This window comes from Bufo gargarizans, chromosome 6, assembly GCF_014858855.1.
Source record: "Bufo gargarizans isolate SCDJY-AF-19 chromosome 6, ASM1485885v1, whole genome shotgun sequence".
NCBI lineage: Eukaryota > Metazoa > Chordata > Amphibia > Anura > Bufonidae > Bufo > Bufo gargarizans.
The window spans coordinates 246,430,758-246,456,135 of NC_058085.1; the positions used below are offsets into that span (position 1 = coordinate 246,430,758).

Here is a 25,378-nt window from a genome sequence, read left to right on the forward strand (position 1 = left end):
CAGAGTTAAAAGACACCCGAATATGAAGATGCATCTCAAGTGCACTCTCTGCTGACTCCCTGGAGAAGGGGGCCCGGTAATACCACATCTGTTTGGAACTTTATTGTGTCCTATCATATAATCACCTGCCTGGTCCCCCAGGGACACCCAGATACATATACTGGTCTTATGTTTTATTGCATGTATGAACCTTTGTCAAGGTCTCTAGCCCACTGTTTTTATACCACATCCCTTGCCGAGTACGATCCATTCTCTATGGGCTCCTTTTAGAACTTATCAAGGAATTGGGACATATTGTTGGTACCTCATGACAAGCAGAAATAAGTTTTTTTCTTGGGCTATACACTCAAACATCCAGGAATTAGAGATGCACACACTATCCTTAATCTCATCACCAACTGGGTGTGCGAGTGCTAGCTTGTCATATTTTACTGCCCCACAGCCTACAAATCCTTTCCCATTGCAACTTTAGGCAACTATACTCATCAGTTAAGTTGTCATCTTTAAGGGAACCAACTGAGGAGTGCTGGCTGGGGAGAGCGAGACAATATAAACTAACAGGAGAGGCCTGGGCCCATGGATGTAAACACAGAACTCCCGTTTCTATAGAGAAGAGGCAGTTTCTTATAACAGTCATTGAGTACCACATCCCCACGCTCCAACTTACTAGTTGGCTAAATTGTGGGATAGCCACTTTGGGGAACCTGTCTGAGCAATCTGTTTTGTGTACCTTTGAATCGTTACATGCCAGCTTTAATTTACCTAATTCTGTGTTTTATCAGTATCTTCAGATTCGCCATTTCCTCACATCACTCAAATTGGATATGACGGTGAATGAGCGAGATCCATTGGGCAAGATTCTTAGCGTGGATGCTCGCCTTCATTCCAGCCTCTCTTTCTGGTACTATTTCCTGCAGTCAGCAGGCGGGGATGTCAAAAAACCCTTCATGTACAAGTGGGAGGCTGAAATGGAGAAGGAATTCACGCTGGAGGAATGGACGGACGCTTTATTCTGGTCCATGAAGTCATCGAAGTGCATAAACCATGCCGAGCAGAATAGAAAAATTCAAATGAGATGGTATCTTACCCCAAACAGGTTAGCTCATACCAATCCGGATTACTCACCGATGTGTTGGAGAGGGTGTGGTCAGGTCGGCACACCATATCATATGTGGTGGGGCTGCTCTGCCCTAGCCCACTTCTGGACTTCAGTATTAAAAATAATAAAAGAGGTTACAGGTTTTACAGGGGCAGTAACTCCGGAACTGGCGATTCTTAGCATTGGTTTAGGGGACATACCTAAGGAAAGTAGGAATATAATAGCTCATATTCTTTCAGCAGCTAAAAAGGTGATTGCTCGTCGGCCTTCCGACCAAAGAAGTTGTTAACCTGGTTAACTATCATATGCAGTGCGAGTTTACATTCGCCTCATCTATGAAAAATAGAATAGCAACACACAACGCATGGCTGCTCTGGCTATCTAGCACGTATGCGGTTCCGCTTCAACACTACCTGCTTTAGCATCCAGGTATACGAGTACTGTGCAGTGGTGTTTTACGATGTATCTTCTCGTTATATTATAGCCTGTGTATGATGCAACAGTCATAGGGGTAACCTCTATGAAACAAGCTATTTACTTGGATTGTATACTTTTGTACTTGCAAAATTGGTACCTTACATTATTATTTCTTTTTATTTTGTTTGTATGTATTATTCCTTTTGTTTGAATATGCATAATTTGTAAATTGTCTCATTCACTATATGCCATTCAATAAAAATTTATTGATGAAAAAAAAAAAAAACTAACAGGAGAGATTGCTCCTTGCTCACCCCATCCAGTACATTCTCATTCATTCATTCTTTGTGTACCACACAGTATCTCCCCCTCCCCTCCTCCTTTTCTCCTGCTTCTTATACACTTCCCTTCTCTATTATCTACATTTTACTCCCTCCCTTCCATATCCTATCCCCTCCATTCCTGACTGAACCGTTACTATATCACGAGCTTATAATCATGAGATGATTTTATTCCGTGTTAATGCTCGTTCATGTCATCATAAGCTTGATTCTTTGTTTATTTTGTATATAAGGTCTTTATATGGGTCATATACATAGTTCCCCTTGCTATTATGGGGTATGGGTCACTTAATTTCCCTACACCTCATGATCCACAATGGGTTCTCTAAAAGGTAGTTTCACTTAATGTCAATGGCCTAAACGCCCCTCAAAAGAAACCCACTTTTAGGTATAATCATGTTTCTACTCTATTCTCTAAACCAGGGGTGTCAAACTCAAATTCATCGGGGGCCGCATCAGCAGTTTGGTCACCCTCAAAGGGCCGGTTGTATACTGTATGGGGGCAGGGGCCACAGGGTGATGTTATACTGTGCGGGGGCAGCCGCTTGGTGACGTTATACTGTATGGGGCACTATGGCAGCCCCAAGGTGACGTTATACTGTATGGGGGCCACAAGGAGACGTTATACTGTATGGGGGCAGCCACAAGGAGACGTTATACTGTATGGGGGCAACAGGGAGACATTATAGTTTATCAAGTGCCACGTGCAGTGCAGATTGCAGGCAGGGCCGGAGCCTCAGAAGACAGACAGCACAACCTTTATTTCTGACACCCCTGCAGATGAGCGTTCCTCCCGGAGCCTGTCCACATCGCAGCTCCCGGCCTGACCTGCAAGCGCTGACTGGGGTCACATAGCATTATACTGATTTATGATGCTATGTAACCCTTACAGTTCTGGAATGTGTTGGATAACACTGACATAATGTGTCAGCCATAGTGCCCCTATATCAGTGTCACCCATAGTGCCCCCATATCAGTGTCACCCATAGTGCCCCCATATCAGTGCCAGCCATAATGCCCCATAGGCCTAGAGTAGTTCAAATCTTATTGGTCCTGGGCGCAGGCGCAGTAAGAGCCGAAGGTAGCAGAAAATTCCGGCTTCGTGCATGCGCAGTAGACCGGAATCTTCTGCTACCTTCTGCTTGCTAAACAAGACGGTTCGGCGCAGGCGCAGTAGGAGCCGAAGGTAGCAGAAAATTCCGGCCCACTGCACATGCGCGAAGCCAGAATTTTCTGCTACGTTCGGCCGTCTTTTTCGCGCATGCGCAGTGGCCCGGAATTTTCTGCTACCTTCGGCGCGTTCACGCTACGGCTGAATCCTCCGCGCCTGCGCCACCAAACCCCCGGCAGAGCCAATGAGGAGCCGAGGTGAGTGACACACCTCCCACGTCACTACCAGAAGTGACGTGGGTAGCAAAATATTCCGGGTAGCAGAAAATTCCGGAACACCGGCGGCGGCTATGCGGGCCACATGACGAGGTCTGGTGGGTCGGATTCGGCCCGCGGGCCTTGTGTTTGACACCCGTGCTCTAAACAATATAATAAGTGGTTCCATAGTATGCACTCCTCAGCGAAGATTCTACCCTGAGGGAAGATTCTTATTTCTAAAGGGAACACTATTTGACAACAAAGTGACCCTCGTCAATGTGTACGCCCCTAACGCCAAATACCTTGGCTTATAGAGTTGCTACAATCTCTACAAGATTTCAGAGTGGGAATATTACTACTGGGAGGAGACTTAAACTTAGTATTAGATCCCCCTACGGACTCCACATCTATTACCCCTAAATACACCACCAAATAGATCCGCAAACTTAGTTGGGCACTTTCCACCCATCAAATCTCAGATGCATGGAGGTTGCTACACCCGAGAGACAGAGATTTCACCTTCCATTCAGCTGTACATGGAACCTACCAATGCCTGGACTACATGTTTATCTCCAACCATATTTTTTAAAAGGTCAAGTCCTCCACTATAGGCCAAATAACGGTCTCTGACCATGCTCCTGTCTCTTTGGTAATCCAGTTGAAAGGCATACCCCCCAAAGAATGGTCCTGGAGGCAAAATGAAACCCTGTTGGAGAATGAACAAGATAGAAGAAGGCTAGAGAAGAAGTTAAAAACCTTCCTTGAACTAAATGTCACCCCCACATAGATAACACCATCATATGGAAATCGCACAAAGCCTATATAAGAGGCGAACTTATCTCCTTGGGGGCATGGGTGCGTAAGCAAAGAACAGCAAAAATAGATTCCATAATTGTCCAAATTTCCGCTCTGAAAAATATTAACAAACCCACCCCACAGACACTAATTATGCCGACATCATCAAACTAAGAAGCCAGCTAAAAGATCTACTAAACATTAAATCAGCTAAAGCCCTTAGAACTGTCAAGTACAAGTTCTATTTACATGGGGACAGAAGCTCAAAACTCCTCTCACAAATGATAAAAGGGCAAAGAGAAAAGGCATTCATCTCCAACATAAAGTCTGAAAGAGGATATAATCTCACTTACACCCCATCTATAGCTAAGGAATTTGCTAACTTCTATTCATCGCTATATAATATCCAAAAGGGGGACTCTGCTCAGATGTTAAATAGAATCCTTTCTAGCCTCGGTCCAGGTCCCGAAGGTGACCGATTTAGACAAAAATGCACTATTATCCCCAGTGACAGAAAAAGAAGCACTAGAGATCTTGGCAAGTGTCCCACCAGGGAGATGCCCAAGACCAGACGGCCTCCCTGTCACATATTATAGGACATTTCAGAAGACCCTCATACCACAATTTGTACATTTATGCAACGCCTTACTAAAAGGGAGTTCGCTTCCCCCACAATCACTAATGGCCCATATAACTATCATCCCAAAAAGAAGGGAAAGACCCAACTAGGTGTAGTAGCTACAGACCAATTTCGTTACTTAATGTGGATATTAAGCTATGGGCCAAACTCCTAAGTCATCGTATTAGATACTAGTTTAATTGGCGAAGAGCAAGAGGATTTGTTAAAGGCAGAGAAGGGAAACACAATGTTATCAGAGTTCTACATGCCCTATACTATGCAAAAAAACATAAAATCCCCCTAACACTCATGGGAACCGATGCTGAAAAGGCCTTTGATGGGGTCAATTGGGTCTTTATGGAGGGCACACTATGCCATTTTGGCTTTCTGCCCATGCTCATCTCTGCTATTTTCTCACTTTACAAGCAACCCTCTGCCATAGTACTGGTTAATGGCACTATGAGGAATATGGATTAATATTTACTGTCAGCCATGTCCTCACACCCCCATCTGCTGACAGATAGCTCCACAGGAGGGCCCTGGTTCAAAGCCCCAGCCCTGATTGTAATTTGATGCACCTCTTGGCATGTTCAGTGTACATGCTAAATAAGTATTCCCCCCCCCCCCCCCAGCCATCTGAGTGTCAGTTGGCCAGGAAGAAAAGCCCCCAGGGGGTCCAAGCTTCAAGGAGAAGGTCACACCTCAGTGCACCAGTTTGGAGCCACTTGAATCTGGCAGGAAAACCCTCAGCATGGGGTATCCGCCCTTGCCCAGGATCAATGAGACCTCCCAGACATGTTGGCACCTACTTTTCATAAGGAATTATGAATCGCCTGGCCATCGCAGGCGCAAACCGGATACATATTTGTGTCCCAGTGGCCACGAGATACGTTCCCATGGTCTTTGTTTACTGGGATGAGGTCGGGGTAGGGAGATATCCATATCTCCCCATAGAAACCACACAATGGTACCAGGTTTGGGCCCTACTTGTAGCCGGAACCCAGGCAGGTCCATTGGTCCCAGAACCATCTCCCTGTGACCCTCTGGTCTGGAGCTTTGAACCCTAAAGGGTTTTGTGGGTCATTTGCTGCCAGCCCAGAAGAGGGGGAGTGGACCCCTCCCTGAGGCCAGGAGGGGAGGGGCTGGCTACAGGTTAAAAGTCTGGTGCCAGCAAGTAGGTGCGTCTTTCTCTGAAGAGGGGTCACGTCCTACACATGTGTTTAGAGGGACCCAGGAAATAGCTGAGCTCACGGCCCTTCATGTGGACTCCAGCAAAGAACATCTCAAAGGAACTTTCATCATACTCGGTAACTGACTTTTACACTGCTTAACCCCGTTGTAACCATATAACCTGTATCTGTAACCTCAAATCACTGTATATATTGTCTGTGTCTATTGTGTTAAATCTAGTGCGCCCATACGGCAATTAAATCTATAATTTAATCTTGTATCTCGATCACGAATCCCCACGTCCGTGTTTTGGCCTAGATATAAGCTACCGCGGGTTGGTTTCTGACCCTATATAATCCCGTTAGCGGGCCGGGCTTATATCAAACGAGAACTGGTGGCAGTTACCCGGGCTGAGGGCATGCTATTTTCACTGCGGCAGTGAAAAGGCTCTCTCAGCTTGTTGCCTCTCTGTGCCCGCGTGGACAGAGGGTTTGTGTAAACTATACCAGCCTGACCTTACGTGCTCCTCTGGAGGGCGTAACTTCACGTTTTTGGTAAACCCTGTGATCATACCAGGTCTCGTGAGCTCGATGTCAAGTGGGCACGAGGTGTGGTATTCATCACAGGCACCCTGTCGCCCCCATTCAGCATCGCGAACAGAACGAGGCAGGGCTGCTCCCTTTCCCCGTCACTGTTCATTTTAACCCTGGAGATACTCTTAAGTAAAATTAGATCCTCCAGAGCTATTGCAGGCCTACAAGTGAATGGAAGGACCCATTCATTGGCAGCTTTTGTCGATGACCTAATACTCTTTATAACAAACCCCAAGGAGGCAATACCAGAAATAATGAAGACAATAAAAGAATATGGAGAGATCTCTAATTCCAAAGTCAATTACGACAAATCTGAAATATTAAACATCACCGCTAGGAAAAGTCACATGACAGAAATTAGATCATCAACCTCATTTCAGTGGCCAACAGAAGCTATTAAACATTTAGGAATTATGACCCCAAACACCTCTTTAGACTTAATTACTCCCCTTTATTTACCAAGATCAAATTCTTTCTGGCCTCAATTAAGACCCCATTTCTCTTGTGGCTGGAAAGAAAAAATTTGCTAACCACATATGTTCTCCCGAAAATACTATACACCTTAAGATGCCTCCCTATCCCACTTTCCAACAAATATTTGTCAGACTTCTGTAGCCTTTTCACCACATTCCTCTGGTGCAACAAAAGACCATGCATATTCTATTATCATAAGGAAAACTAAAAGAGGAGGCCTTTCCCTAGTCGATATATGGTCATATCTACAAGCTATACAACTGGAGAGGTGGATAGACCTAGCTAAAACCAACAACGTCACATTGCATGCTGACTTAGAGAAAGCCTTAATGGGCGAAGAGGCCTTACATTATTTATGGGTTAAACCGCCCTCACGCAACAAAATAAGCCTGCTTAGTGACCTTACCAGATGCATGCTGCAATATTGTGGGAAAACTAAGGACCTGCAAATGTCTTCTAATAAGCTATCCCCTATAGCACCCTTGTTAGTACTCCCATACTTCCTTAAACCCGAGGGTAGAGACTTCAAAAGATCATGGCTATACTTATCAAACTTTAAAGATCTCTGACCTAGCAAAAACCACGGATCTACCGAAATTCCTACAAAGTGTTCTGTTATGTATCCCAAAACCCTTACTGACAAACTTGGTAGAAATGGACATTGAACTCACATGCAAAAAATATAAAAAACTCTTTACAAGCCCCCTCCCAGACCCAACTTGGCTAGAAAACTACACTCTTCTACCAGCTTCCCCACCTAAGACCCTCTCACACCTATATTCCCAACTAGCGCTTGAACTCTCCACTGTAAGGCCTTACTACCCGAGGGTGTGGGAAAGGGAATTACAGATGAATATTGCGGAGGAAGATGCTAACTTTATACTTAAAGGGGTTGGCCACCTTATGCATAAAAAAAAAAATGGCCCCAGATAATAACTAAAGCCAAGAGATATTAGTATAATGATAGATATACTGTGTATGTATAATTTTTCTAATGTGTTCAGCATAGTATGCTCCCATAGATGACAGGCTGTGTGGGTGGAGCTACAGCAAAGTGAAAGTAAAAATCCCAGCATGCATCACAGCAAGCATCTTCAGAGGAGTGGTCACATGACATCCCTGGCCAACTGTGATACTATAGTAACAGCACCTCAGATGTCATTTCATCACAGACAAGTCAACATAATGATGAGAATCATACACATTTTCTAGATGAATACCATATTAGCAGTTCCATATTACTAAATTATCACCTATGTAGGGTCAACTGTGACAGGCTGAGCTCCAGCAGCACTGAATCCTGTCAAAGAAGGAAATATAAACTAAATATATATACAAAAAGTTAGGCTACTTTCACACTAGCGTTATTCTTTTCCGGCATTGAGTTCCGTCGTCAGGGCTCTATGCTGGAAAAAAACAGATCAGTCACATCCCCATGCATTCTGAATGGAGAGCAATCCGTATAGGATGCATCAAGATGTCTTCAGTTCAGTCTTTTTGACTAATCAGGATGGAGAGAATACCGCAGAATGCTACGGTATTATCTGTCCTAAATTCTGGAAGACATGCAGGAATGCAGGATCCGACTTGCATTAGTGCCGGATCCGGCATTAAAATTACCGCAACGACGGATCCGGCATTTGGGTCTGCACATGCTCTGACCGCAAAAAAAAACAACAAATCCTTTTTTTGCAGATGACACCTGAGTAACGGATCAGGCATTTCAATGCATTTGTCATACGGATTAGGATCCTGATCCATCTGACAAATGCCAACAGTCTGCATGCGTTTTGACAGATCCGGGAGGCAGTTCCATCGCCAGAACTGCCTGCCGGAATCCTATGCCGCAAGTGTGAAAGTAGCCTTTGGGATGTCTAGAATTTATAAATATTATACACAGTTGAGTCCCATTATTATTACTTTTTTTAAAGTTTTATTCGATCATAATTTTTTTTGACCAATCTCGTAAAAGAAAAAGTCTATTTCATGGTTGTTTTGACACAGTTTTTATTTTATTGTTTTACTGCATTCACCTGAGGGGTTAGACCATGTGATATTTTTGTAGAGCAGGTAGTTACAAATGCAGCGATACCTAATATGTATAGTTTTTTTAAAAGGGATTCTGTCACCTGGATTTTGGCTATACAGCTGTGGACATCAGCCTCAGGGAACTAACTGCACATGCGCTAGCTGCGAGATTACAGCACCACCTGCATCCTTCCAATCTCCTCCTTGCTCCCGGATGTCACTAAGTTAGAACACTGTAATCTCGTAGCTAGCGCATGCGCAGTTCATTCCCTGAGGCTGATGCCAGCACAGGGAAGGAACACTATGCCGACACTGACATGCGGCGTACTCGCGCATGCGCAAGATTACGGTGTTCTAACTTGGTGACCTCCAGGAGCAAGGAGGAGATTCGGAGGGTTTGGCTGGGTTCATGAAACATTAGTAACAGCCTTTGGGCTCCTTACTTGCCTCATTTACATATTTTTTACCTAAATATAAGCACTATAGCGGCTATCTAGCAGCACATGTCCGCAGCTCTATAGTAAAAATCCAGGTCACATCATCCCTTTAAAAAAAATCTGTTTTACACAATGAAAGCATTTAAAAAATAAATAAATCTCATTTTAGTTATCCTTTTTCTGAAAGACTTTTTATTTTTTGGGCGATTGTCTTATGTAGGGGCCCATTTTTTGCAGGATGAGAATGGTTTTATTGGTACTATTTTGGAGTACATATTACTTTTTGATCTTTTGGCATTACACTTTTTGTTATGATAGGTGACAAAAATGTTTTAATTTTTTATTAGTTATATATATATCTCCTTTTTTCTTGCCGTTTACCTGAGACGGTTGGTTATGTTATATTTTTATACAGCTTGTAGTTACAGATGTGATGACTCCTTATAGGTCTGTGTGTCATATATATATATACACATCTCTTCAAACATGACGGGTACATAGAAGGCTTGTTATGATGACCTTCTTCATGTGCTTGTGCTGGCTGTCATGCAGATTGGAGAGGCAGTCGGCCCCCAGGATGGTACAGACTGATTCCGGCCAGTGCAATAAATTTTATTTATTTATTTATTTTTTAAGTATACATATTACGTATCGCTGCATTTGTAACTACCTGCTCTATAAAAATATCACATGGCCTAACCCCTCAGGTGAATAAAACAATAAAATAAATAAATGTGTAAAAACAACCAGTATATGTTCCCCATTTTGTGAACACCCCATATGTGCTCGTAGCCTGCTGTATTGGCGCACAGCAGGCCTCTAGAGGCAAAGTGCAAAATATGTTTTTTTGCAGGCCTGAATTGGCAGACATGGATTTTAGCTGCCATTCAAATCGCTCCCAGGTCATGGTCTGACTGTAAATTGGAGTCTGGTAGAAAATGTCCGAACTCCAATATTGTCTAACGTTTGGCTTCTTTACTACGCCCATATGCAGCACGAGTCCCCAAAACTTCTTCATCTCTGCTGCATATACTGGAGTCCAACCTAGGGGTCTAGCGTATGGCGAACTAGGGTTCTGAGTAATGACTTGTTGGGCGTACAAATTGGTTTGGGCCACCATTAGATTTACAAAATATTCAGAGAAGAAGATTTTGAAAAAATTTAGCTCAGTGAAGCCCGCACAATCTACCAGAATTCCTGAGTGGCCCACAAACTCAGGAATTTGGGGCTGATAATTCTCAGGGGGTGGGGTCCATGTGGGCTCCATCAGCTGCTACCCTGGGGCACCTTCTAGAGGGTCCCTCATCAGCAGATGATGATGATCAGGAGGTAGAGAAGTAGAGGCAAGTGGCATCCTCTTCTCCCTCACTGCAGACTCGGTATCGGAGGCTAGCATGGCGTATGCCTCTTCAGCTGAGCATAGTCATTGGGATGAATGAGACATATTTTTTTTTTGTTGGGGGGTGTGAAACGTGTAAACCTTTATTTTGTGTGAGGGATGTGTATGTAGTGGTTTCACACATGAAGGGGCTTTTAATAAATTTTAAATTAAATTTAGAAGAAAAAAATGTTTTCTGCGAATATAATTTTTTTTGCGCAAACTGAGCAGACGCGATCAGTAATGGACACAAATTGCACTTACGCAGATGGTGCGTTCGTGCAAAAATCTAAACTAACACTAACTGAAATTGATATATATACACACACACACCCAACTACCAGTTATTTTTTAAGAAAAAATAAATAAAAATTGGCAAAAAAATCTGCACAAATAATCCGCAGGTGCTGATCAGGCAGGTACGCACTGAAAAGCACTTGGAGGTCATAGCAAAAATAGTGCACGGACCAATTTGTGTCCAGAAAAAAAGGATGGGAGGGGGGAAGGGGGGTGGAAAGGGACAAGGGATCTGGAACTGCTACAAATGACAAAAAATCTGTGCAGCTATTCCAGATGTTGTTGTTCTTTTCAGCAGCAAAAGGGTTAAATTTGTAGTGGTGGTACAGCACAAGTCCCAGCAAGCCACAGCAGAACAGATCCTCTGCATGCAGTCATCAGCTAGAATGGCTGCTTGCAGGGAAGTTCAGCCTCTTCCTGTGCAGCTATAGCGCTGCCATTGGATGGAGCGTTGTTCCAGCCAATCGCAGCGCTGGCAGGGGACCCAAAACACTGGTGTCCCCTGCCTCACCTAGGATGTGACCGGTGCTGACCAGTTCAGCAACATCCACCCGACCCTCCCCACAACTGCTGACAGCTTCCTGGGCTGCGATGTGACCAACACATTGATCAGCCAATTGCAGCGCTTGGGGGTGGATCGGCACCATGCTGCTCTTTCCTGGCATGGCCTGGCCGGCTAGTAAGAGCAGCCATGGTGCAGCGATTCCACCCCGATCTTCCCCCAGAGACCCACAGACCTCATGAAGTACATGTATGTCATGGTTCTTGACATGTACGTCATGGGTCCTTAAGGGGTTAAAACAGCACACAGCGGCCATGATGCTCGCGGGCAGCCGCCATATTTAAATAACCACCCACCAAGGTATATTTACGTTGGGTGGTCAGGAAGGGGTTAAAGCATTGTACAGGGAGTCCCCTTGTAGCAGTAAACGCTGCTCCTCACAGATCCGCGGGGCGGTGCAATGTGCGTGTCTGTTAGGCCATTGTTGGTGTCGAGGGCAGTGAGCGTTGGAGGCTTCATCCGAAGTCGCTTCGTTCTAAACTTAGGAGAAATACTGTACAGTGATTCGTCTCGGTACAGCAGGGCTTGACAAATTTCCTTGGAATCTAGGAGCCAGCTAAAAAAGTTAGGAGCCATTTTTTTTTTTTACTTTATAAAGCCTTATTTTCAGTGACGTCACTGTATGTATAATCCCTGCGCTGTGACGTCACTGTATGTATAATCCCTGCGCTGTGACGTCACTGTATGTATAATCCCTGCGCTGTGACGTCACTGTATGTATAATCCCTGCGCTGTGACGTCACTGTATGTATAATCCCTGCGCTGTGACGTCACTGAGGAGAATATATCTCAGTATGGGAACATATAGAGAAGTCATCAGATGATTTGGCCATTCAGTAGTCTTAGTTCTTATAGGAGCTGCAACCCGGCTTTCCAAGACTCCTGAATGGGTAAATCATATGATAACGTATCTAAATGTTCCTATACTGAGATATATTCTCTTCAGGAGACCAGGAAAACTAGGTGACAGACAGCCTGTATACCACACAGCTCTCCTAGGAGCTGCCACCCAGCTTTCTGTGTGGTATACAGGCTGTCACCCAGCTTTCCTAGAAAGGGACAGAACTAAGAAGTGGCCGAATGGTAACTGCAGGGATGGCGCACGGTGCAGGAATGGCCACCAGTTGTGGCTAGCAGGAGCTCCGGCCTAATGACGGCAGCAGGTATGCAGCTCCCCCCTGGGTTCATGGCCGTGCTCGAGGCCAACTTGGCTGCAGCAGGCAGACATTACAAACTTTGTAGAGCGCATCATTTACCGCCGCAGAGCCGGCAGTGCAGGGACCTGGTAGCACTTGGTGCCCCGGGATGTTACTCCTCTCCCCCCACCGAGGCTCTCTCACCGGGACACGTGCTCTGATGTCTGCCGGACAGTTAGCACATAAGTACCGCCCGGGCTCCGGTAAAGGCTTCAGCATTTTCAACTGCCCTGGAGATGACGCGCTGCGACCGATAGACGGCGAGCGAGAGTGGGCAAACCACGATGGAGCCTAAAGCTGACTGGTCCGAGCCTGGGCGCAAGTGATTTAAAAAAAAAATATATATATATGTTTCATTTTACTTGCGGTCTTAACCTTCCAGTGGCTGCGCCCGGCTGCTGGTGTGCTGGGCCCAAGCAGGGGCAAATACCCAGGCGCCAGGACAATACCATGGCGACCTGGGATTTGTCAAGCCCTGCCGTACAGTATTAGAATGTATGGGCTCCGAGGAGCCAAAGTAAGTTATTCACAAAGTTGCGCGAGACTTCATTGAATAACTCAGGTAGTTGATTTTTAAAGTGGAAAAAACACTTTAAAACTTGAAACTAAACTCGGCTTTGGTTCAGAGATACTAGACGGGACCGAAACAGAGTTCAGTTTCTAGTTTTAAAGTGTTTTTCAACTTTAAAAATCAACTACCTGAGTTACCCGAGTTATTCAATAAAGTCTCGCGCAACTTTGTGAATAACTTACGGAGACAAATCACTGTATAGTATTACACCGACGTTTTGAATGAAGAAACTTAGGATGAAGCTTCGCTCAACACTGACCATTATGGACGCCTCCGTCTCTATGTACAGCTACAAGCGCCTAGAATACAGAAGAACTGGAAAAAAATAAATAAAATGAATGAACAAAAATATATAGAATACAATTTTTTTTGTTTCAACAATAAGTTTTTATTAAAAACAGTAAAACCGGCAGCTTTCACTTTGACTTGTACAGTAGAAAATATATAAGAATAAATATCGGGTGCGGAGAACATACAGAAAACCTGTTCTATTCAGTAAAACATGTCACATACAACGTGGCCTCCCCAGATAGCAGCCCGAAAATAAAAATCACACCACTGCACCCCCCCCCCGCAAATGAAATCACACTGCACCTCCCCCCGCATACAAAATCACACTGCACCTCCCCTCGCATACAAAATCACACTGCACCCCCCCCCCTCGCATACAAAAAAAAAATCAAAAAAAAAAAATCACACTGCACCCCCCCCTCCCGCATACAAAAATCACAGTGCACCCCCCCTCTGCATACAAAAATCACACTGCACCTCCCCCACATACAAAAATCACACTGCACCTCCCCCACATACAAAAATCACACTGCACCCCCCCCATACAAAATCACACTGCACCCCCCCCCATACAAAATCACACTTCACCCTCTCCCCTCAGCATACAAAATTACACAAAATATTACTTGGCCCCCCTGGACACAATATTACACAGTCCCCCCCCCCCCCCCCCCCCCCATACAATATTACTCAGCCCCCTCCTGCACACAATATTACACAGTCCTCCCCCCCATATAATATTATGAAGCCCCCTGCACACAATATTACACAGTCCCCCCCCCCATACAATATTACTCAGCCCCCTCCTGCACACAATATTACACAGTCCTCCCCCCCATATAATATTATGAAGCCCCCTGCACACAATATTACACAGTCCTCCCCCCCATATAATATTATGAAGCCCCCTGCACACAATATTACACAGTCCCCCCCATACAATATTACACAGTCCTCCCCCCCATATAATATCATGAAGCCCCCTGCACACAATATTACACAGTCCCCCCTGCACACACCCCATACAATATTACAATGCCAGGATAAGGGAATCTGAGGTTTTCTGACAGAACGCCCCACCTCAGCAGACAGTTCTCGATCCACCACCCCTCAGCACGTCCACAGCACACACAGGTACCTCCAGCACTGACAGACACTCTCTCCCCCCTCTATCAGTAGTGACCTGCTCTGCAAACAGCCTGATCTCTCCATCTTCCGACACTTCATTTCCCGCTGGTGAGTGACTCATTGACGTCCTCGGAAGGTCTGTTTCTTGATTGGAGTTTTTAACCCCTTAGTCCGTTTGGTGTCTGGAGTTTAGCTAAGAATAAAATAATAAGGCACATTGAGGGCTGCTGTAGGTAGGACAGTACTTTCACAGTGTACAGTTACCTCACAGGGGATCCGCCTGGTTCCCGCTCAGAAGTCTGACACAGAGTAGGAGCAGGGAGCTCGTCTGTGGCAGGGGCTGACTGGGCATGTGCATTTACACAGCAGCTATGGAGATCTTCTCCATGTCTCGTGCAGCTATGGACGGACTGTCTGCACATCAGAACGAGGCTCAGGGTGTGTGGCTTCAGATTGTTTAAAAGATAGGCATATCTACTTAAAGACATATATTAGGAAATGTCTTTTTTCCCTGCCTCCCACACAGTTGCTGAAAATACATGGAGAGTGGCCAACCCCTTTAAGCACTCACACGGTTTCTCCAGGCCTCTGCCTTCAAGAGAACCCTTTTAAAATCGTATCACGATGGTATAGAACCACCAACTTCTTACAGTGTTGGAGATGCCAAGAAAAGACAGGAAACATTTCTCACATTTGGTGGTCCTGTACTAAAGTGACCCTCTTCTGGAAAGAAGTTGAACGAATCATTAACAAACTCGGTAACAGTTCTGTGACACTCGCGCCAGAACTCATTCTGCTGTGGATGCCCCAGAAAGAATCACAGCAGCAAAGTATATTATCCCCGCTAAATGGCAAAGCACAGAGCCACCGACTATTAAGGAATGGTTGGACAAAGTCCAACAGATTTGCCTTATGGAGGAGATGGTGGGATGGGACAAGGGGCGGAGGGGTGCTTTCCTAAAAATTTCCACAATACAACCATTAAGACTTGATACCCTAATCCAAGGTAAGAAGGGGACGAGCCCCGACCCCTTCTCCCACCCTTCGCATGTCTCCACTATCTATAATACCTAGACATAAAGTCATTGACACTTTTTAGGAGTTATTTAGGCATCTTATGTCATTAACATCTACCTCACCCATGTGAACCACTGAGAAAAACCCACACTCCAAAATAATATAAGTAGTACTTACTAACTATCGACGGTACCTAGCAGAGGCACCCGGAAGGGTATCTCAGAGAGCCTACTATAGACCCACACGTTCTTTTATTTACATGTTTATTTTTGACATTCTTCCACTTACAACTATTAATACCCCCCTGAGATACTTTTCAGACACTCAGAACTGTCTAGATTCCTGGCAACTAGATACGAAACATACGCATTTCTACCAACAAATATGACATAAGAGATAACTATGTATTTGCTTTTCTTCAGAAGCCATTTGTTCTTATTTGTATGAAAACTTTTTTTTATTTTCCATTAATCAGACAGTCTGTAAACAGCCTTATATGCGATTCAGTGCCTTTACCTGTTTCTGTATTCTTGTATTGAAAACTTCTTTCAAAAATAAAGAATTTACAAAAAAATGATGGCATAAAATGTTGTGGGAAGCGGTAAAAAAATTCCAAATGGGGTGGAATTGGGGAAAAAAAAAAATGCAATCCCTCCACCGTTTTACATGTTTTGTTCGCACTGCATTTTGTTTACGGCAAAACTGACCCATGAACTTCATTCTCTGGGTCAGTAAGATTACAACGATACCCCATATGTGTAGGTTCTTTATGTCTAAATACTGTAAACAGAAATTTTAACTTTGAGTTTTTATTTTTATTTTTTTATAATAACCATATTCTGACACCCATAACTTTTTTATACTTATGTCTACTGAGCTGTTTAGGGGCTCATTTTTTAACGGAAAATCTGTACCATTTTGGAATATGCGTGACTTTTTAACTACATTTTATTACATTTTTTGGGGTAAGAGAAGCAATGAAAAAATGCCAAATCAGTCATTTTTACCTTTTTTTCCATTACACCATTCGCCGTATAGACATTTTCGGTCGCGGTGATACCCATGATAGATAGATAGAGATTATATATATATATATATATAAATAACAAAAAAGGAGAACCAGCAGCACAAGACAAAAATTGTGGCAGGTGCAATATCCTCAAAGCCGCAGGCTCAAACGGCTATACGTAAATCTAGATAGCAAAAAGATGAGGCAGCACTCCGACATAAGGTGAAAGCAAACGTGGATCCTTTATTCCCCTCTGCAACGTTTCAACCGCTCATTGCGGTCTTTATCAAGCATGTTATACAAGTGTCATACAGGGGTATATATACCCAAAGTGCATTGTGGTAATACAAGTGGAAATTATTCAATTATGTGAATATAAACATAGAGAAACAGCTCAATAAAACAAAAAATTATCACAGGGATGAAGCCAGCATCCCAGTGATATCATACAATTTGTACATATAGTGAAAAATATTAGTATACATGATCATATTGATGCCATAGCATAAGTACTCTTAAATAACACTCATTGTATAAGTGGTACACCACATGTGTAATCGTGTCGATAATAATCATGATTTAAAAACATTCAGCAAACTCACACAACGGTAGATGACCACCGGCGCCAAAATCCGCGTCCTCATTAACCAACAGCGCATGTCCGGTCACCTAGCAACGCCCCCCAAACAGAACAAGACAAGCGGCGTCACTCCAGTCACGGGACAGATCACATGCTCACGGGACAGATCACATGCTCGACCACATGACTATCGCAACACACAGATGCCACGTCAGAGGGCAGCGTCAGACTACGTCACCGAGGAGGGGCAGCACCGAAAGTCAAGGTGAAAACGACGTCAGCTAGCTGGCGCCGTTGTCACGGTGACCATCCGCACAAGCCCGCCCAGAAGACGCGTCAAAGCCAGGGAAGGAAATGCGCCACTGGAAAACACAGAGAGTAGGTGAAAACAAAGGGCACAATCCAATTAAATAATCCGATTAAATAATCAGCAAAACAGAGATACAGACGTGGACAAAATTGTTGGTACCCTTTGGTCAATGAAAGAAAAAGTCACAATGGTCACAGAAATAACTTTAATCTGACAAAAGTAATAATAAATTAAAATTCTATAAATGTTAACCAATGAAAGTCAGACATTGTTTTTCAACCATGCTTCAACAGAATTATGTAAAAAAATAAACTCATGAAACAGGCATGGACAAAAATGATGGTACCCCTAACTTAATATTTTGTTGCGCAACCTTTTGAGGCAATCACTGCAATCAAACGCTTCCTGTAACTGTCAATGAGACATCTGCACCTCTCAGCAGGTATTTTGGCCCACTCCTCATGAGCAAACTGCTCCAGTTGTGTCCGGTTTGAAGGGTGCCTTTTCCAGACTGCATGTTTCAGCTCCTTCCAAAGATGCTCAATAGGATTGAGGTCAGGGCTCATAGAAGGCCACTTTAGAATAGTCCAATTTTTTCCTCTTAGCCATTCTTGGGTGTTTTTAGCAGTGTGTTTTGGGTCATTGTCCTGTTGCAAGACCCATGACCTGCGACTGAGACCAAGCTTTCTGACACTGGCTAGTACATTTCTCTCTAGAATTCCTTGATAGTCTTGAGATTTCATTGTACCCTGCACAGATTCAAGACACCCTGTGCCAGACGCAGCAAAGCAGCCCCAGAACATAACAGAGCCTCCTCCATGTTTCACAGTAGGGACAGTGTTCTTTTCTTGATATGCTTCATTTTTTCGTCTGTGAACATACAGCTGATGTGCCTTGGCAAAAACTTCGATTTTTGTCTCATCTGTCCACAGGACATTCTCCCAGAAGCTTTGTGGCTTGTCAACATGTAGTTTGGCATATTCCAGTCTTGCTTTTTTATGATTCGTTTTCAACAATGGTGTCCTCCTTGGTCGTCTCCCATGTAGTCCACTTTGGCTCAAACAACGACGGATGGTGCGATCTGACACTGATGTTCCTTGAGCATGAAGTTCACCTTGAATCTCTTTAGAAGTCTTTCTAGGCTCTTTTGTTACCATTCGGATTATCCGTCTCTTAGATTTGTCATCAATTTTCCTCCTGCGGCCACGTCCAGGGAGGTTGGCTACAGTCCCATGGATCTTAAACTTATGAATAATATGTGCAACTGTACTCACAGGAACATCTAGTTGCTTGGAGATGGTCTTATAGCCTTTACCTTTAACATGCTTGTCTATAATTTTCTTTCTGATCTCTTGAGACAGCTCTTTCCTTTGCTTCCTCTGGTCCATGTCGAGTGTGGTACACACCATATCACCAAACAACACAGTGATTACCTGGAGCCATATATATAGGCCCAATGGCTGATTACAAGGTTGTAGACACCTGTGATGCTAATTAGTGGACACACCTTGAATTAACATGTCCCTTTGGTCACATTATGTTCTGTGTTTTCTAGGGGTACCATCATTTTTGTCCATGCCTGTTTCATGAGTTTATTTTTTTACATAATTCTGTTGAAGCATGGTTGAAAAACAATGTCTGACTTTCATTGGTTAACATTTATAGAATTTTAATTTATTATTACTTTTGTCAGATTAAAGTTATTTCTGTGACCATTGTGACTTTTTCTTTCATTGACCAAAGGGTACCAACAATTTTGTCCACGTCTGTATATCTATATATAACTGTCCACATCGGAGATGTGTAGACTATATTATATTATACTAGATTGCTGTGATGGCTAATCAAAATAAGAGTGAACGTGGTACAGTGTATAACGGCACCATATAAGATCAATTTAAGATCGGTGCCATACAGCTCAATATACTAGAAGAAGGGAGAAAAAGAAGGGAGGAGCCAACGGTTAACTCATTTCCATGATAATAACCAAAAGCTCATAGCGGGTAAGAGGTCAAGGACATATCAGTGCCCCGTACCCCAATACCCAATTACACCCCATAATCTCCAAAGGATAAACAAGGAGAAGACCACCACTACATGTATAGAGCCATCAACAGACAACTAATATAGTAATTATAGATATTTATTTTCATATATATCTCAGTTATGTAGTATCCAGTTATTGTGCCCCATGGATCCCCCCAATCATGAGATGACATAAACGGAGAACCGCAGGATTCCTGGACCGCAGTACATCAAAACCGCTGCCAAAGCATTGATAGAAGTAATCTAAAAGAAAGAAACAAAGAACGGTTTAAACAACTGTAAAACCAAAAATCGTAACAAATAGTGAGATAGATGACACTTATACGTCTCACACCTACACAGGCACAATGGGAAAGGAAAAAGGCAGAGTCGATCGGCGAGCAACACATTATATCACACTCCACTTAAAGTCAACATTAAGACCATTGGGTCTAAGAGAGTCGAGGCGATGGATCCATCTAAGCTCCCTCTGTTTGAGGGCCCTAATCCTATCACCTCCCCTCCTAGACTGAGTAATCTGATCCAGAATCATAAATTTAAGATCCTTCTCTTTATGATTAGCTTCAACGAAATGTTTAGGGACTGGCAGATCTTTTCTCTTGCGTCTAATTGAGAAACGATGATTGTTGAGACGTGTCTTCATGTCACATGTGGTCTCCCCTGTGATAATTTTTTGTTTTATTGAGCTGTTTCTCTATGTTTATATTCACATAATTGAATAATTTCCACTTGTATTACCACAATGCACTTTGGGTATATATACCCCTGTATGACACTTGTATAACATGCTTGATAAAGACCGCAATGAGCGGTTGAAACGTTGCAGAGGGGAATAAAGGATCCACGTTTGCTTTCACCTTATGTCGGAGTGCTGCCTCATCTTTTTGCTATCTAGATTTACGTATAGCCGTTTGAGCCTGCGGCTTTGAGGATATTGCACCTGCCACAATTTTTGTCTTGTGCTGCTGGTTCTCCTTTTTTGTTATTTGTATTACTTGGACTCTCTCCAGCTTGCACCAATTCTTAAACGCTTCATTATCATCTTCATGGATCCCCCTGATGTCTTCACTTACACTAGAGACGATGAGGAAAGGATCTTGCAGGGTCTGGTAAGTGAGCCGTTATTTTTATCCACTCCGACCCTGATTGATCTGAAAAAATGCTATGAGGCTGATGCCAAGAAAATTGCCTCAACTGATCTGCACCTAATGACTCTGGGACAATATTTCAAAGAGCATAGAATCCCTAGAGGGATCCGCTCGCAACTCAAACCCAATTTATTTCCGGCGGAATCAGCCTTTGCTCAAAAATTTATCCAGATATCTAATAAATATGCCTTCGATATAATTTTGCTCAATCTTGAATACTTACAGCAGGAACTGTCGGTAAGCAAGACACGACAATCTGAAACTATGTCAGCTCTTAAAACCATGATGGGACCTGAGGATTGGAAAACCTATGACGACAGTTGTATGGAACATCTAGCTAAATTCATTAAAGAACAAGAATCTACTAAAAGAAAAAAGTGGCAGCGTGATGCGGATGACTATATAAAGGGGAAAGTCTATACATGGCAGAGTGATGGGCCTAAGAAACAAATGTCTGCATATCGTCCTTTCAATCGGAAATCACAACCACCTGGACATTCCGGGGCAACATCCTCTTATGATCCTTCATCCACTCAGCCTTTTTTAGAGATGGGCCCTTTGCCGTCAAAAGAACCAGACGGGGTGGCACCAGGCATCATCGATGGCGGAAATCAAAAATCGCCCAAACTGGTGAAACCCATGGCTCGGCGCATGAAAGCGAATTAAGTCCTACGACTAGTGCATCTGATTATGTGTTAACTGTGGTAAATATCTCTTCAGTATGTTTATCTGATGTACAGACCAAAGTTCTTTCTAAAGGTTTGTCCTTCTGTCCCTCCACCAAAGTGGATTGGTTTCAGTTGGAGGTCGATCTGCAGCGCCTGTATAGGAATATTGAATTGAAATTATGGTTTGCTGATCGTCCTCCGTCTGACCAATCCACGGATCGTTTGACACACTCTGAGTTGAAACTGGGGGCAGTAGGTCTTTATACCAAAAGTGATTTTTCACCATCCAGTAATTTACCGGTACTTGACACCTTCAAAAAGGCTATTGCTGTTGATATAGCCGCCCTACACAAAGAGGTTTCTGATATGCCATTGAGGCATCCTAACATGACCACCTCTGAGATTGCTGTACTTGAGGGACTATGCCATAACAACAGCCTCACGATCAAACCTGCTGACAAGGGGGGTGCGGTTGTTGTTATGGACACCCCTAAGTATATACAGGAGATTAGGAGACAATTGAATGATGGTAATGTGTACAGGGTCCTGACGGGTGATCCGAGATTTGATATTGCCCGTTGTATCAAGGGGGTCCTTGATGCAGCATTGTGTCAGGGCATCATTGACAATGAGCTTTATTCTTTTTTGATCATACCACAGCCACGGACACCCGTCATATATGTGTTACCTAAGATACACAAATCTATGCTAGATCCACCTGGCCGGCCCATTGTTGCTGGAACCGGATCCATTTTTTCTAACATCTCTATTTTTTTAGATCGTTTGCTTCGCCACTTTGCAGTCGGTGCCAGATCCTACATCAGGGACACTGGGGATTTCCTTGACAAGATCTCCAATATCAAATTACCTGATGGATGTCTGGTGGCGTCTTTTGACGTCACCAGTTTATATACCTCCATCGATCATGCAAGAGGTTTATCTGCTGTCCAGAGACAACTATCTGGAGGTAACTACTCTTGTGATTGTCAGGTCTTCATTGTCCAGTTGTTGGATCTGGTTTTAAAGAACAATTATTTTTTGTTCCTGGATAGTTTCTATCTGCAATTGAGAGGGACCGCTATGGGGTCTAACGTGGCGCCCACTTACGCCAATGTCTTCATGGCGGCCCTTGAGGAGGACCTTGTCTATGTGTCCCACCACTTCAGTAAGGTACTGGGGTGGTGGCGATACATAGACGATGTCTTCCTCATTTGGCATGGTGACCCAGTTTCACTGGAGTCATTTCATGATTTCTTGAATGGATTGGATCCTGACATTCAATTTACCCTGGTCTATTCTGAGACTCAAGTACAATTTCTTGACACCACTGTTTCGGTAGTTGGAGATAAATTATTGACCGATATCTATACTAAGCCTACAGATTGCAATACATTATTGCACTATAGCAGTTGTCATCCTAGGTCGACCATCAACTCATTGCCGTACAGTCAACTTCTTAGGGTTAAGAGGGTGGTGCAGGATACTGATAAATTACCTGTTCGATATGCACAAATGACACAGAAGTTCAGGGCACGTGGTTATCCTTCCCAGGTCATTGATAAACATCTAAATAAGGTTAAAAGTATACATCAATCACCATTGGTGAAACAAAATAAAGTGGAGAGAATTCCATTTATATCCACTTATTCTGAGCAGAGTGGATGTATTGCTAAAATTGTCCGCAAACATTGGTCCATCCTCAAGAGCAATCTCCCGAACATCACTGCATTCACTGTACCCCCACTTTTTTCATATAAACGCCCTACCAGTTTTCGTGATAAACTGGTCAGGGCTGATATTCCCAGTAAAGGTTTGACACAAACATACATCAGATCACGTAAAAAAGGTAGTTATCCCTGTCTTAGTTGTGTAAATTGTTCCTACATGACCAAGGGTGACAAGTTTATCCATCCTCAGACAGGTGTCCCCTATACCATTGGTCATTATCTGACATGTGACAGTTCGTTTGTCGTGTATGTGCTCTCCTGTCCATGTGGTCTCCTATATGTTGGGGAGACCACATGTGACATGAAGACACGTCTCAACAATCATCGTTTCTCAATTAGACGCAAGAGAAAAGATCTGCCAGTCCCTAAACATTTCGTTGAAGCTAATCATAAAGAGAAGGATCTTAAATTTATGATTCTGGATCAGATTACTCAGTCTAGGAGGGGAGGTGATAGGATTAGGGCCCTCAAACAGAGGGAGCTTAGATGGATCCATTGCCTCGACTCTCTTAGACCCAATGGTCTTAATGTTGACTTTAAGTGGAGTGTGATATAATGTGTTGCTCGCCGATCGACTCTGCCTTTTTCCTTTCCCATTGTGCCTGTGTAGGTGTGAGACGTATAAGTGTCATCTATCTCACTATTTGTTACGATTTTTGGTTTTACAGTTGTTTAAACCGTTCTTTGTTTCTTTCTTTTAGATTACTTCTATCAATGCTTTGGCAGCGGTTTTGATGTACTGCGGTCCAGGAATCCTGCGGTTCTCCGTTTATGTCATCTCATGATTGGGGGGATCCATGGGGCACAATAACTGGATACTACATAACTGAGATATATATGAAAATAAATATCTATAATTACTATATTAGTTGTCTGTTGATGGCTCTATACATGTAGTGGTGGTCTTCTCCTTGTTTATCCTTTGGAGATTATGGGGTGTAATTGGGTATTGGGGTACGGGGCACTGATATGTCCTTGACCTCTTACCCGCTATGAGCTTTTGGTTATTATCATGGAAATGAGTTAACCGTTGGCTCCTCCCTTCTTTTTCTCCCTTCTTCTAGTATATTGAGCTGTATGGCACCGATCTTAAATTGATCTTATATGGTGCCGTTATACACTGTACCACGTTCACTCTTATTTTGATTAGCCATCACAGCAATCTAGTATAATATAATATAGTCTACACATCTCCGATGTGGACAGTTATATATAGATATATCTCTGTTTTGCTGATTATTTAATCGGATTATTTAATTGGATTGTGCCCTTTGTTTTCACCTACTCTCTGTGTTTTCCAGTGGCGCATTTCCTTCCCTGGCTTTGACGCGTCTTCTGGGCGGGCTTGTGCGGATGGTCACCGTGACAACGGCGCCAGCTAGCTGACGTCGTTTTCACCTTGACTTTCGGTGCTGCCCCTCCTCGGTGACGTAGTCTGACGCTGCCCTCTGACGTGGCATCTGTGTGTTGCGATAGTCATGTGGTCGAGCATGTGATCTGTCCCGTGAGCATGTGATCTGTCCCGTGACTGGAGTGACGCCGCTTGTCTTGTTCTGTTTGGGGGGCGTTGCTAGGTGACCGGACATGCGCTGTTGGTTAATGAGGACGCGGATTTTGGCGCCGGTGGTCATCTACCGTTGTGTGAGTTTGCTGAATGTTTTTAAATCATGATTATTATCGACACGATTACACATGTGGTGTACCACTTATACAATGAGTGTTATTTAAGAGTACTTATGCTATGGCATCAATATGATCATGTATACTAATATTTTTCACTATATGTACAAATTGTATGATATCACTGGGATGCTGGCTTCATCCCTGTGATAATTTTTTGTTTTATTGAGCTGTTTCTCTATGTTTATATTCACATAATTGAATAATTTCCACTTGTATTACCACAATGCACTTTGGGTATATATACCCCTGTATGACACTTGTATAACATGCTTGATAAAGACCGCAATGAGCGGTTGAAACGTTGCAGAGGGGAATAAAGGATCCACGTTTGCTTTCACCTTATGTCGGAGTGCTGCCTCATCTTTTTGCTATATATACATATATATATACACACACACACACACACACACATACATACACACACAC

The 25,378-nt window shown here is 43.5% G+C and overlaps 1 protein-coding gene across 1 annotated transcript; it reads left to right on the plus strand.

The window, feature by feature from the left end:
* The first annotated feature begins 20,681 nt into the window (after positions 1–20,681).
* Positions 20,682–23,986, plus strand: LOC122941879. The gene is made up of 2 exons (XM_044299374.1): positions 20,682–21,578; positions 23,971–23,986. The coding sequence occupies exon 1, from the start codon at positions 20,773–20,775 to the stop codon at positions 21,538–21,540; it is 768 nt and encodes a 255-aa protein (XP_044155309.1). The 5' UTR covers positions 20,682–20,772; the 3' UTR covers positions 21,541–21,578; positions 23,971–23,986.
* The last annotated feature ends 1,392 nt before the right edge of the window (positions 23,987–25,378 follow it).

Coding starts and splice junctions, on each gene's coding strand:
- LOC122941879 (XM_044299374.1), top strand. CDS start 20,773: ATGGATCCCCCTGATGTCTTCACTTACACTAGAGACGATGAGGAAAGG.